This window comes from Trichoderma gamsii, assembly GCF_001481775.2.
Source record: "Trichoderma gamsii strain T6085 chromosome Unknown Scaffold_21.2, whole genome shotgun sequence".
In the NCBI taxonomy this organism is placed as follows: domain Eukaryota; kingdom Fungi; phylum Ascomycota; class Sordariomycetes; order Hypocreales; family Hypocreaceae; genus Trichoderma; species Trichoderma gamsii.
This window is the reverse complement of record NW_020171358.1, coordinates 585,141-598,408: the sequence shown is the minus strand read 5'-3', so window position 1 is coordinate 598,408 and position 13,268 is coordinate 585,141. Positions and strand designations below refer to the sequence as shown.

The window sequence follows — 13,268 nt, the reverse complement described above, 5'->3', positions numbered from 1 at the left end:
GGGCTCAGAGGTCAATCTGGGCAATCTTAAGAAAGAGATTGCGGAGAAAAGGCAAGCAGAGCAACATGCTACTCATATCAGTCGGTCAGATGATGTGAGAATACAATTGGCATCGATGCAAGCCAACCAGCATCAGCAGCATCAGCATCAGCATCAGCAGCCGCCTCAGGCTTTTGAGCGACCTGATTAGTACTCAGGAATAACTCAGAAACGCGGAGGCAGATTCCTGCCAGAAGTTGAAGGCTCTTTCCCAACGCACGATACCACGCGATTTGACCAACGCCCCACTCCCGATGCGGTTGCATCTCTGGTTAATTCTACGGCTCCGAAGCAATTACCGCCCAACCAAAGAGCTCGTAGGGTATCTCTAGAGATAAGAAAGCATAGTGATAACTCATCTAGCGACTCTTTCAAGCAGAGCTTCACTCCCTCCACTCAGCAACTGGTAGATCCTGCAGCTTTCTATATGCAGCCAGAGAAAGGAGGCATGCAGCATCATGCGGCGCCTCATGGGTTCCCGTATCAAAGTCACCAATTCCATTCCGCGCAAAATAGATCGGGTCCTCACAATATGCCATACAGAGAGTTTTCTGGAACTCCTCAGGTTATGCCATCTCACCAGTTCCCTTCAGGGATGCACTCCCATGCGATACCATCTACCATGCCGTACAATACCCCCGCAAATGGTCCCGATGAAAGTATTCACCTAACTCAGCAGCCGCGACAGGAACATTCATATGGCTCTCCAATTTCTTCAGCGCACACTGGATACCCAAGCAACAACCGTCCTTTTAACAATAACAACAACACCAATAGAATAGGACACCGTCGAGGATCTCAGAGCCAAAAGACTCACGGGTATGCTTCCAGCCAGCAGTCTCAAGTCGAACACAATGCCGCCTTCCAAGAAAGCTATTCAAATAAATCTTGGCGACGAGGACCTCCACAGGATCGGGCCCGGCAAAGCTCTTGGTGTCGCAATCCTGCTGGCTCAAGCATAGAGTATTGCCACTGTACCTGTGACCAGTGTAACGAGCGTAACAGAAGTGTTTGGGTGAGAGTGAGCTCTGAGGCTTTTGCTTCGACTATGGAAGTAATCTCATTTCTCAAATTTGTATTAAGCACTAGGTTTGGCAAGGTGGAGGAGGCTTTCCCATCAGCATCAATGAGGAGAGATGCGTTCATCGTGAGGTAATGTTTTACAATTCAACACCGGTTTTGTTCACACTAACACCTGGTAGATTCGAGAGTGAATCCTCGGTCCCGCAAGCTCTTGCTTTTGGTGGAAGTACGGTTCCAGAGAAAGATGTCAGAATAACCATTCAACCTGTCCATCGATCAAAGTGGATGAAGCCGCGCCATCCGCAACATCAACCGAGAAAGCTTCCACCTCTGCCAGTTACACACCAGCAGCCATCACGAGACGAATCTTTCTCTCCAAGTGAAGATCATGTCCATGGTCAGGTGCCTCCTAGCTGTTCGTTGGCATCAAGCCATACCTCCACATCAGAACCTGGTCAGCGTGAAATTTCCCGCCCTACGAGTACTTCAACATTGCCTCAAGCATGTTCCTCGAGTCAGCGCATGGAAAAGCAGACTATCTCGCCAATTGTTGAGCCCAAGGGGGATGAAAAGTCTGTCGAATTGCCGGCTCTGACTGAAATGACTGTGGTTAATCGCGAACATTTCGCTTTTGAGGAACTAAGAGAACATGCTGCCGTTCCAACTTCTTTCCCTCTTCAAGCGATGAACCATCCAAAGGTGAAAAATCCTAACAAGGAGAGCATTCCATGTTCAGAGTCGTTCTCTGAAGAAACCGTCATTAAAAAGAGCATCAGCTGCGACATTACAACTTCAGATCGCGACAGTAGCCAACTTTCTTCGCCAAAGATAATCGACATTGCACTACCAAATACTCCTATCAATTCAACCTGTTCTTCAAGTGATACGCCCAAAGCAACTTTCTCTAAGGATCGTTCCTCAGCTACAGGAACGGGCAGTCCTATGTACAAGAACAACAACAGGAAAGTCAAATCACCTTCTCTAGTTGTAGTGAAGGACAGTCAGCAGCAAATTTCGAGTGTGATTGGGGAAATTGTGAATGCCGCGGGGGTACACAAAGAAGATGATATTCAAACTGCAACGTCAAGTGACCTGAAGGAGCCACAAAATCCCATCAAAGACATTGAGAGACTGCCGATAGCCACAATAACATCTCCCGAGAAGCACATTGAATCTAGCACAAACGGCAGTGCTCACAACTCCAACTACACTGAGAAGGAGATAAAAGAGCGAAAACAGGCCTGGAATAGGATTCCTATGCCACTGGATCCACGAAAGTCCAAAAAACTAGGAACAACTGTTGCGTCTAGCCAGCAACCGAGTCTACCAACCCCAAATGAACCATCGAACAATACAGCAGAGAAGGCAGATATTGCTACACCGCATATCAGGAAGCAGGATCAGTCCAAGTCGATTAATTCACTAGGGTCAGACAAGGTTAAGCCAGAGCAGTCAGCAAAAGCCGAAGAGTTGGCCAAAGATGAAACTCAATATCTTACCAAAGACGAATCACTGGACTCTGGGCCTAGATCAGCTCAGCTGCCTATGGTATCACTAGAAAGCGAAGTTCCTACCGACATGAAGACTCAAGGAGAGACGCAATCTTCAAAAGTGAAGATAGCTGGCCCGCGTCAAACTGAATCAGAGGAGATCGATGCTACTGCGTCGAATTCGCAGGTACCCGCGGGTGAGAACAAAACGAGCGACACGGCAAATAACCAGATCAGGCCAAAACAAAAGTGGAACAAAGCCAAGAAATCCAAGAAACGTCCAACCTTGACACCATTGACTGTCTTGCAGAATGAAGACAGCAGCCAAGGTATATCGCCATCAGTCTCGGAGACAACCTTTATACCGAGGGAAGAGCTTCGAGCAGACTACCACACGCTTACGTCGGCTCCTGCAATGTCCGAATCTGCCTCTCATCCTGTGCTTGTGGAAAGGCCCGATGAGCGCGCAACAGAACTTTTCAAGGGTCCTGTAGGACAGGCCACGGCAAATGCCAGAAGCCAGTATTCATACGATACTCTACCTCGAGGTCGACACGAGTTTAGAAGCAGCGCGGGCGGCTCATTGAAGGTTCCCAAAAAGCGGAAGAACAACAAATATCCTGCAATCACTTCGAAGACATTCGAAGCTTCCTCGACCAACAGATTTGAACCGCCACAGCCTAAGTACGCTGTAAGTGGCCAGATGCCCATGAGGAGCACCGATGATTTGAATAGACCGGACTCAGTAACGCATATAACGGAACCAGAGTCTTCCAAGAAAAGTCGACTTAACCCGCTGGCAATGGCTTTCGAATCTCCTCAAAAATCCAGTGTTGCAGCAGTGGATATTGTCAAGGCACCAAACCTTTACAAAGCAGGCTCACTTCGAATGAGGGGAGAAGAAGATTTACCCAGAGAGAACCAATCACCGTCCAAGTTCAAGATTATGCAAAGAACAATGGCTGCGCATGACTCGCCTACCAAATTTCAACAGCCGAAAGAAAGGCTTGTTCGACGCACTGACAACTCAAAAGCGAGTGGTGGTTTCGAGATTTCATCAAGGCAACAGGAGAATAGCCCTACCGAAATTCAACGCAGCTGGTCCAAGGGTAAACATCGAAATGAAGGCGAGAGCAAGGAGCCAGTAATTTCAAAGAATACATCGCCTGGCAAGGAAGCTGCGCTTGATAAAGAAGATTGGCCTTCGCTGCCCGCATCGCGTGTAAGGTCCGCTACACTCCAGTAATGATTTTTTTTTTTTTGGGTGGGAACAAAACAATGCGTGTTAGGCCAGCTGTTATTGCATTCTTATACTAATTCTGCATTGCTATAATGTGTAATAATCAGATTAGATTAGGCGGCTTCCGTCAGGATATGGAAGATTAGGGGATATGTTGAGTATCTAGATACATCAGGATGAGACTTCTTATCATTGATTATTCCTATCGATGGCCAGTTACCTGGCATCATGCGCTGTCATCAGGACTTTGCATGGCTGGAACAACGTTGTATTGCAGGCAGATAGGCGCAAGCTAGGTATTGAGGTAGTGTAGTATTTCATGTATGCATTTGAACTTGTACACTATAGCGTCTATGTATATCATAACGCAATGTTGATATCTTGTCTTCTTCTTTATAGGGATGCAGGCCAGAAGCCTTTGACAGACGCAATCTCCTCGTTTATTCCTTTTTTAACATATATACAGTTATTTCTTTCCAATTTATGCTTTGTTGACCAGCCCTGAGACGGTATCCTCGATCTGCTTGTCTGTTAGGCCCTCAAGAGACTGTGATTTTTCATTGCCAAACTCTAGAATCGATATATCCGTTAGCATATAATCGACGATATCTCTTCCATCTTTCTCTCCTTTTTCCACTCTTGGATCTTGAATTGAAGGTAGCATCGAGAAACATACCGAATCTGGCGTAGACTTTGGGCAGAGTGCCGGCGGCTTCGCGGAGGAGGATCGGAGTGTTGGGGTTGGCCTTTTTGATGGCTGGGTATTGGGTTGTGAGGAAAGATCTAGATGGAGGACTCTCTGTTAGTTCTATTTGAGAGCTGATTGTATATATGTATGTGTATGTATATGCTTGTGCCAATTCCACTCTGCCGTGGGAAAGATTGGAAATGCGCTCGCTTATGGGGTTCTGGAGCTCGATGAGACGGGGAATTGGTCAACGATAGCTGCGCATAGCTACCCAGTAAGGTATGTAGAATAGCGATAGCGATGTATGAAAAGGTGTTTATCTTGGACCCTTTGCTGCGACTCCACGGGCTGACAATGCAAGAGCTGAAAGCAGGCGATATTAAAAGGGCTTTTGCGAACGTACCGAACAGCTGCGCTCTTCTCGGAGGTCTGGCAGAAGAGGAATCGAACCTCCTTGAGGGACTTTGCGAAGGCGAATTTGGCGGACATTTTGATTAGGCGAGAGAGGAGGAGGAGGAGGAGGCTCAATGGGGGAGATGTCTGGAAACTTGCGCCTTTCAACAGCGTCGGTATCGAGATAGCTCATTTGTCGTTGTTTTGGGTGGAGCCCTTGGAATTTATGCAACGTGCATAACTGCAGCTATGCGCTTATGCAAGCTCGGGTGCATAAAGTAAAGTCCGGTGTCGGCTGAATCCCGGTGCTAAAGGGAAACCGTTCCGCCCGCGCATTATTCGGAAGCTTCCCAATCTCCAACTTCCTTTGACATTGCAGTAAACAAGTATCGAACTGTTCCACTGTCCAGTCATTTCCCAGTGAGTTTGCGCGCTTTTGGCTCTCCTATAGATTCAACCTTTTGGCTTTTGTCGTCTGTCGATTTTGAATTGCGCGAAAAGACAAGAGCAGCTTCAAAAACACCATCGCGATATATAAATATACCTGGAAGAAAAAGAGCTTCAGGAAGAAAGCTAATCACGGACATTATTTCACAGAGCCATGGCCCCTACGAGCAACATCCTGCGCGCCGCCCGGCCCATCCTGCGCCAACGCGCCGCCGGATCTTCCCCCTTCTTCACCAGCCAGAACCAGCAGTTCTTCCGCCAGCAGTTCCGCCAGCAGGGCAAGCGATGGCAGAGCACGGCGTCCGGGGAGCAGCAGCAGTCTGCGAACTGGTTCAAGAAGGCGTGGGAGAGCGAGGTTGGCATCAAGACGGTGCACTTTTGGGCACCTGTTATGAAGGTGAGGCTTTCCTGACTTCCCTCGTCTCGTCATAAATATATATACGCCATATGTTTCTTGGATGCGCATACTTATGTCCATGGGCGAATAACTGGCTGACTCCAAATTCTTCCAACAGTGGGCTCTTGTCCTGGCGGGTGTTTCCGACTTCGCTCGACCTGCTGAGAAGCTGTCCTTTGCGCAAAACTTCTCTCTGATGTGCACCGGTTTGATCTGGACGCGCTGGTGCTTCGTCATCAAGCCCAAGAACATGCTGTAAGTTGGATAATCAAAAATCAGAAGGAGATGCGAGTTAAAAAAGAAGAAAAAAAAAAAAAAGAGAAACTGACTTGGAAACTCTTCACTCTTAGGCTCGCCGCTGTCAACTTCTTCCTCGCCCTCGTCGGAATCACTCAAATTAGCCGCATCACCATGCACGAGATGAACAAGAAGGATACCGTCAAAGACGTCGTTGAGGCCAAGGTCAAGGCTTAAAAAGGTCCAAGTGCTTTAAGAAAAAGAAAGAAACTTGAACACAACATTTATAAACGAGGCCTGATATTATCGTCATATCATGAAATTCTCTCCATCTTGATAGACGCGGCTATGTCAGATTGAAGAGACATGGCTAAAACAAAGAGGGAAGCAGATGCGAGGGGGACTCATTTAATTGCGCAAAATTTGGTATGGGTTGGGATTTGCTTGTACAGTACTTGCTTGCCTATAAGAGGGGATTTTCTTAATTTTTTTTATTGCACGTCAAAACCGATTGGCAACATCGGTATCGAGTGAGGGGACTATGGATTCCGCAAGAGACAGAAGCAAGAAAAGGGGTGGTATTGCTTACGTAGGGCACTGTGAGCAATGTCATTTTTTCTATCCGACAATTACCTGTCTATTCATCGAGATGACTGTGAACCTGGTGACTCCTATGTAAGAAACACTTTTATCATCTTCTCCAAAAAGAAAAAAAAGCCATTGATATTCCAAAAAAAGAACGTCAGTGGTATAAAGCACGTTCGTCTAGTATCTAGTATACATGAATTACCTAGATAGATCTCTTAAAAAAGTCATCAGGGAAAAGTGATAAAATAATGAAATTCATTCAGAGGCTTTTTTGGCATTATTCCCTCATGAGCTTTCTTTCTTTCACAGTTGCACCCATCTTCTCCCAAGCGCCGTGCCAAGAAAGTAATAAAAAGAGAAACAAAAGGAGGGGATATATGAGAAGAAAGGAGCTGGTGGTTACAAAATCCACAGCCCCGAGATACAAAGAGAAACAATAGCAAGGTGAAACAGAATGAGTATAAAAAAAATGCAACCTGTTCGAACAGGAAATAGAAACAGAGCTCCAAAGACACTATTGATATCAATATGTCTCATCCGTAAAAGCTTTTTCTCTCCCCTCTCATAGATCGGTGCGAGTGTTAGCAAGAGAGTTCTGCGTTACTTCTGTTACTCAGCATGGCCGTCATTAAGAAGCATCTCCAAGATGACCTGTCTGCCCGACAGCTCCGGATGAGACATGGCAATCTTGACAGTTCCCTTGGAAACGTCGCCCGCCGTCGACAGGCCACCGTTTTGGTTATACACCTGCGAAGCCTGTGCCGCGTTGTCTCCCGTTGGGCCCCTCACGCCAAAGTCAATCAGCCGCACATCTCGTCCCGCAATGATTTGCCGTAGCCGTCCGTTGTCAGCGTTGCGGACCTCGACGTAGTCTTCGTTGTACAAAATGAGATACTGTCCGTACATGGTCGCACCCTTGGCCTTCTTCTGCTTGCCCGTATACTCCATGATGAGGGTTCGGCTCACTTCGCCGTGTTTGTCGACGTACACAGCACAATCCTCATACGTGAGGATGAATTCATTCTCGTTAAGTCGGAACATGCCCAGAGGATGCTGCTCTCGGATGCGGTTGGCAATATTGGAAATTGCTGCGGCCTTGAGATCGGGAATGGAGATTGGCTGCTTCTTGTCAAGCGTCAACATCTCAATACCCTTGGATGTAGACACGGCGATATAAGTCTGAAAGAGACTTAGAGAGAAACACTCTGTCGGGAAAAAGAATTCGTCAAAGTCACGGAAGGATTCCGCGCTTCCTGAGGCACCCTTGCCCCTTCCAAACAAACGCGACTTCTTTTCCGATGATTTCTGCAAGATGGGCTCAAGGACCTTGAACATGGTGTGTAAGCCTTCTTTTCGTTTGTGGAACAGCAGCGTTCGATCCTTCATCCTTGCTGTTGCAAAGTAGGTTACGTCCTTGGCCAGTCTTTGAGGAGCCTTTCGGGGGTTGTCATTGACAGGCGCAGCGTATTCTGAGACAGGGGCTACCACATCCAAAGGATAAGATATTAATGACTTGTCTGCAATTACAACGCAAACGTTGAACTCTTCCAGAACGGCGATTTGCGTAACTCTGGCGATTTGAACCGTCTAGATATTATAATTCGTTAGTAATAATGAAACCTTTCTAGACTAAGAGTAAATCAATTTACTTACCCGAGTCCATCCTCGGGGGTTTGAAGGGTCTGCGATATAAATGCCATAGTCTGTTCCGATGGCGATGACGGCCTTGCCGAACGCTGAGAAAGCCGTGGCGCAGTTCACTTGGGCACGACACACGGGAGCCACCCCTTGCCCAGAGCCAAGGACGCCTTCCAACTCCTGAATTGCTCTGTCGAGCGGCGTGCCCTTGACAGGAACACCAGCAGATCTTGCGTGAGGAGAGGCGACGTCATAGTTAAAGGAAGCATCGGCAAGCACACGAAGCCTGAACGGTTCTGCGTTCTGAGAGTGCAGCGCCTTCGCATGCTTTGTCTTGGCCTCGACAATCTTGGTGCACCAGTCTGCTCGGTCTCGAGCACTTGATGCATAGAGCGTGTACACTTCATGGCCCAAATGCTTGATCTTGAAGGGATAAAGGATGTTGGCTTCGCCTTCGGTGGATCCAACTGGCGTGAGCATCGTCGATGAGCCGGTGGTCGAGCCGGTCGCAGTGTGTTCAAGGCCTGGTCGGATAGTATTGTTCGTTGGCACTTTGTTGAGCTGATTCATGGGTACCGCGGCAGGCCCAACGGCTGCTGTCCTGGCCAAAGGAGCCGTAATACCCTTCTGTTTGATGACGGGCTCGTCATTGTTACTTTCCAGGAACAAAAGAGGCATAGGAATTGGCTGCCAAGGTTAGCGCTAGTTGCTCGAATATAGAATGACAAGATATCAAAAGGCTTACCTCTCTAGAAACATCGTATTTCTTCTCTCCTCTACCGTCCCTAGAGATGACCACCTTTGACAAAATCAAATAGTGGTCAAATAGCAGGGCATGTGTGTCCACCCATTTCATACCGCTCGAGCTCAGTCTTTGCAAATCGCCCTGTATTTCAAGAGTTCTGCCGAGGTGGTCAAGGTTGAGCACAGACTGGAAGCCTGGCCGTAGGATGAGCATCCGGTCGAGGTCCATCATTTCCACTCTCTTGTTAGTCTCAGCAACCTTGGCATCACACTCTAGGGTGACCACACGAATCTCCTCAATGGCTCGCTTGAGATTGGTTAGCTCTTCGCTTTCCCCTACCATCTTCCGCTCTACTGTCTCAAGGAGGAGGATATATCGCTGGAGACGTTGCAGCGGAGCGATGAGGAAATGAGTCCAGTCTTGCTTCAGGGAGGCTTTGTCTTTCTGTTTATCTTCCAAGAACTTCTTGAACAAGAGGTTTCTGTTGGCCTCCTTGCGTATCATATACGCGGCGCGAGGATAACCAGTAGCATACTCAATATAGTCATTTTTAGCTTTTCGAATCCACTCTCGGAAGAGATCGCTGAATCCGACAATCCACGGTCCTTGCTCCTGTTGGCGGTACTTGAGCTGCGCCAAAAGATGGTCCTTGTTGATGTGAACAACTGTATCGAGCTTTCCAAAAATTGCCGTCAAAAACTTATCACGCTTGTCCGGATGGATAATGGGCGGCTGCCTGGTTCGCAAATCGTCTCTGTATAGCGTGCGGAAGATATCCAGCTGCCTGATGTAAAGCTCCTCGCCGTTGACGATTTCGTGCAGAATGTTTTGGCGTTCCACCTCCTTCTTTGGGCGGGTTTCCATGTCTTCCTTTGTCAGTTTATAGAAGACGTGCCAGTCGTCCGCGGCCTTTTCGTTCAAGCCCTCGAGATCCACCTTTTTGAGTGTACGCATACAGTGGGGTGAATAGCAACGGCCGCTAATCTCTACATCGTGCAGCTTGGAAGCGTAACATCCAGACCCGGTCAACTGCCACAAGACTCCCGAGATGTGGCCGCTTCCAAGTTTCACCCATTCTTCGTCAGGTTGAAGGACGTCGGATTTGAGCATGTGAGCCAACACAGTGGCACTCAGAGCCTCAGCATCGGCAACGTTCATAGTCGGCACTTTAAACGTAAACATAATGGTCAACGCCTCCTCGATGATCTTCTCTTTCAAGTCAAGCTCTCCCTCAGCCATTTCACGGACCCAAGCTTCGATGCCACTGAGTGCCCACGGCTCTGGGCATCGCCTAAAGTCGGCAGGTGTAAGCTTTGACGGAATGAACTTCTTTTTCCTGCCTCCAGTGGGTAGAGTGATGCTGTCGAAGCCTCCGACTGGAGCATTCATTCCGCCATCGTATTCAGTAATTGGTTGCGACGGCAGATGCGGCGTCACCTGTTGCCTGGCCAATTTCCTGCGCTCTTCCGCCGCATCTGTCCTTGATCTTGCCGGTGTCTGTACCTGCGGCGTATGGCTATAGCCCGCCAGTGAAACCGATCTTTCAGGTTGATACGAGGCCGAAGCATGGCCATTATAAAAGTTTTCTGGATTCTCATACTGTGCGCTTCTTGAATCCGTACTTCGAGCATATGAGGGGTATCCGACCACACTGTTGAGTTGCCCTGAAGTCATGGAGCTAGTGTCTGAGCCCGGGGCGGGAGGAAGGGCTGGCAGAGGCCGGCTTGAAAGACCCGGATGATAAAAGAGATCTTCATAATCGTCTTTGTTCGGGGATTCAGCTGTTGAACTGAGGCGAGAATGAAGAGAGACTCGTTCATCGCCCTCGTCGAAGCTGAGCCGCTTGGCACGGGGCGCCTGTAAGCCGCCCGTATCACCGTAGTCTACTTCGGCAGGCCGGCTGTGACTAGGTGTTGGCAAAGGCCGAGGAGATCCTTGAGACAATGAGGAGCCCGTGTAGTTTCCGATCCCATCTCCGTAAGTAAGTGTACCTGCATAGCCACCGCTGAGGCCTCCTAGGTCCATAAACCCTCCAAAGTCACTGTCGCTGCTATGATCTTGCTCTTCAGGCGGTGGGGGGAGCGGGTTGGACTGAGGTGGATGCGCAATAGTCGGCGCCTCGTTGTATATGAAGCTACTTCCGCTGAATCGCCTTTCCTCGAGTTCGGCCTGCTGCATGGCCAGAACGCCGGCAGCTCCCTCCAAATCGTCGGAGTCATCTTCATCGTCGTAGACGGCCTGCGTCGCTGTACTGCTCGATGGTCGGTGGGGAAGCGTCATTTGGCCGTTGGCAGGGAGCGGCGAGGGTAGTGGCCGGGGATCTGTCCTTCCCAGTTCAGCTTCGATTTCTTGCATGATGCTTTCTTGGTCGTATGGTTCATCGTCACGATACGGATGGGGCTGGGGAAGCGGGCGACCGTTCGCATCCCAAGGGGTAGCCTCCTCGGGCAGGTCGGCCATTGGTCGATTGGGCAGAGGGGCATTGGTTGGGTGCCGGACTACTCCAGGAGATCCAAGTGGCTGCATGTATGGCGATGCCAGCGAAGACGAGCCCTGTGAGTCTGATCGCCCAGCTCGATTAAAGTAGGCGCCATCATTTACAGGATAGGCAGGCATCTGAGAGTTGGTTGGATATGGGGCCTGAGAGCTTTGAGAATAAGCAGCAGGGCTTGGACTGCCGCCGTTAGAGCCATATCCCTGATACTGCCCAGTGCTGTAGGTTGGAGAGGCATAAGCCGAAGACTGAGAGTGAGAGCCAGCGACGGCAAACGACGACGGACTGGTGGGCATATGGTACGAGGCGTTTCTTGTTGGAGACTGCGTCGGATACGGCACGCCTGGGGACTGAGGCGGGAAGGACGGCGACGTCTGCCCAGCGCCAGCACCATAAGATTGGTCATGGCCGCTGCTGCTGCTATGGCCGTGATAGGTAGGATATCGCTGCGGCGCCGCAGAAGCATAGGCGGCGGGGTTGTATGTCTGAGGGGCAGCGGCGTAGTTGTTCGGCGAGGGGCTGCTGTAAGCGTTGTTTGAGCTGATCGGAGTCGCATTGTATCGTGTCGACATGGTCTGCTGGTGGACGTAGGGCACATTGGTCGACTGCGACCGGTGGAAGTTGGAGGGCGGCGCAAACGACTGGGGGTTGTACGCAGCGTGCGAGGGCGTCGGCGGCGGCTGCTCTTGTTGGTACTGGTGGGCGTAACCAGACATTGCGGTGTTGCTGGACGCCGGGCGGGCGGGCGGGTAGTTTGGCTGGGTCGATATGAAGAGCTCGTCGTCGCCAACGCTGGCTGACGGGCGATGTGCGTGTGTCAAGGCGCCGCTGTACTGGTCTTGCGGATGGCCCTCGTAGTAGGTGCCGTCGTCGCCGTGGTTGAAGCTCGCCTGGCGGGCCATGTTGGAGTGCTCGGCGGGCTGCTGGCCAGCGACTGGATACTGGACGGGCGGGACGTGTCCGTACCGGCGTCCTTCGTTGTTTCGAAAGGACATGCTTGGTGGTGAGGTGGCCGGCGGAAACGAGTCAGCGGCTAGCGACGACTCGAGAGACTGGTATGCAGCAGCTGACGCCTTTTTGCTGGCAGGTGGGCTGTCTGAGACGAGCCTCACGGGACAACTTTATCGCGATAACGGTGTTCAGCGAGCGAAGGAGGCCCGAGTCGCATTGGGCGGCATCAAATAGACGAAAGACAATGGGCTCATCGACCGCTAGGCTGCTTGGAGTCGAAGGTCGAAGGCTTAGCTCCTGCGCGTGTGCTTGGCCGAAGAAAATCCCCTCCGTTGTGCCCGAAAGGCTGACAGGACAGCTTCACAGTGGAGTTTGCCTGGAGGCCAGGACGAGCGCCGAGCGGGCGGGTTCTCACTGTATGAGTTGAGGCCTCTCGCAGTAAACGCTCCAAGTCCAGACTTGCATCCGAAGCACGGCGCAGGTCAGAAAACAAAGTCAAGTCGAAATAAAAATAGGTCTAAACAAGACACGCAGCACAAACAAGGAACCCGTTCGACGCCAGTCAGCCGTTCAGCGGGAGATGGAGCTTCGATCAAGCCTCAAAAATGAGGAGGCTTACGCCCATGCGTATCTGTCCGTCGAGGTCACTTCACTTTGGCTGCGCGTGCGTGTGTGCGCTGGAAATTAGGTGCCAATAAGCCCAAAGAGGCGCTGGGGGAGGCGCTGGCGGGGCTACGGATCCAGGGCCTGAAACCCAGTGGCAGTGAGAACTGAGAAGCCACTGCGTCTTGCTGCTGTCAAAGAGCGCCAGCGATCTCTTGCCACCGCATTTAGGACCTGGAGGTCCAGTGTCTGCCAGCGCAAAGCATCAAATCAGATGTGCCTATTTCAGAATGGG

The 13,268-nt window shown here is 50.3% G+C and overlaps 4 protein-coding genes across 4 annotated transcripts; 2 read left to right on the top strand and 2 right to left on the bottom strand.

The window, feature by feature from the left end:
* Positions 1–571: 571 nt before the first annotated feature.
* Positions 572–3,798, top strand: TGAM01_v206395 (hypothetical protein; the record flags this gene model as incomplete). Its single annotated transcript, XM_018809875.1, has 3 exons — positions 572–858; positions 1,129–1,191; positions 1,242–3,798. The coding sequence occupies 3 exons, from the start codon at positions 572–574 to the stop codon at positions 3,796–3,798; spliced, it is 2,907 nt and encodes a 968-aa protein (XP_018656931.1).
* A 475-nt stretch (positions 3,799–4,273) lies between these two features.
* TGAM01_v206394 (NADH-ubiquinone oxidoreductase 10.5 kDa subunit) lies at positions 4,274–4,969 on the bottom strand (the record flags this gene model as incomplete). The annotated part of the gene is made up of 3 exons (XM_018809874.1): positions 4,274–4,362; positions 4,469–4,575; positions 4,884–4,969. The coding sequence occupies 3 exons, from the start codon at positions 4,967–4,969 to the stop codon at positions 4,274–4,276; spliced, it is 282 nt and encodes a 93-aa protein (XP_018656930.1).
* A 505-nt stretch (positions 4,970–5,474) lies between these two features.
* TGAM01_v206392 (hypothetical protein) lies at positions 5,475–6,191 on the top strand (the record flags this gene model as incomplete). The annotated part of the gene is made up of 3 exons (XM_018809873.1): positions 5,475–5,717; positions 5,836–5,972; positions 6,068–6,191. The coding sequence occupies 3 exons, from the start codon at positions 5,475–5,477 to the stop codon at positions 6,189–6,191; spliced, it is 504 nt and encodes a 167-aa protein (XP_018656929.1).
* A 960-nt stretch (positions 6,192–7,151) lies between these two features.
* Positions 7,152–12,414, bottom strand: TGAM01_v206393 (hypothetical protein; the record flags this gene model as incomplete). Its single annotated transcript, XM_018809872.1, has 3 exons — positions 7,152–8,129; positions 8,196–8,867; positions 8,926–12,414. The coding sequence occupies 3 exons, from the start codon at positions 12,412–12,414 to the stop codon at positions 7,152–7,154; spliced, it is 5,139 nt and encodes a 1,712-aa protein (XP_018656928.1).
* Positions 12,415–13,268: the final 854 nt, after the last annotated feature.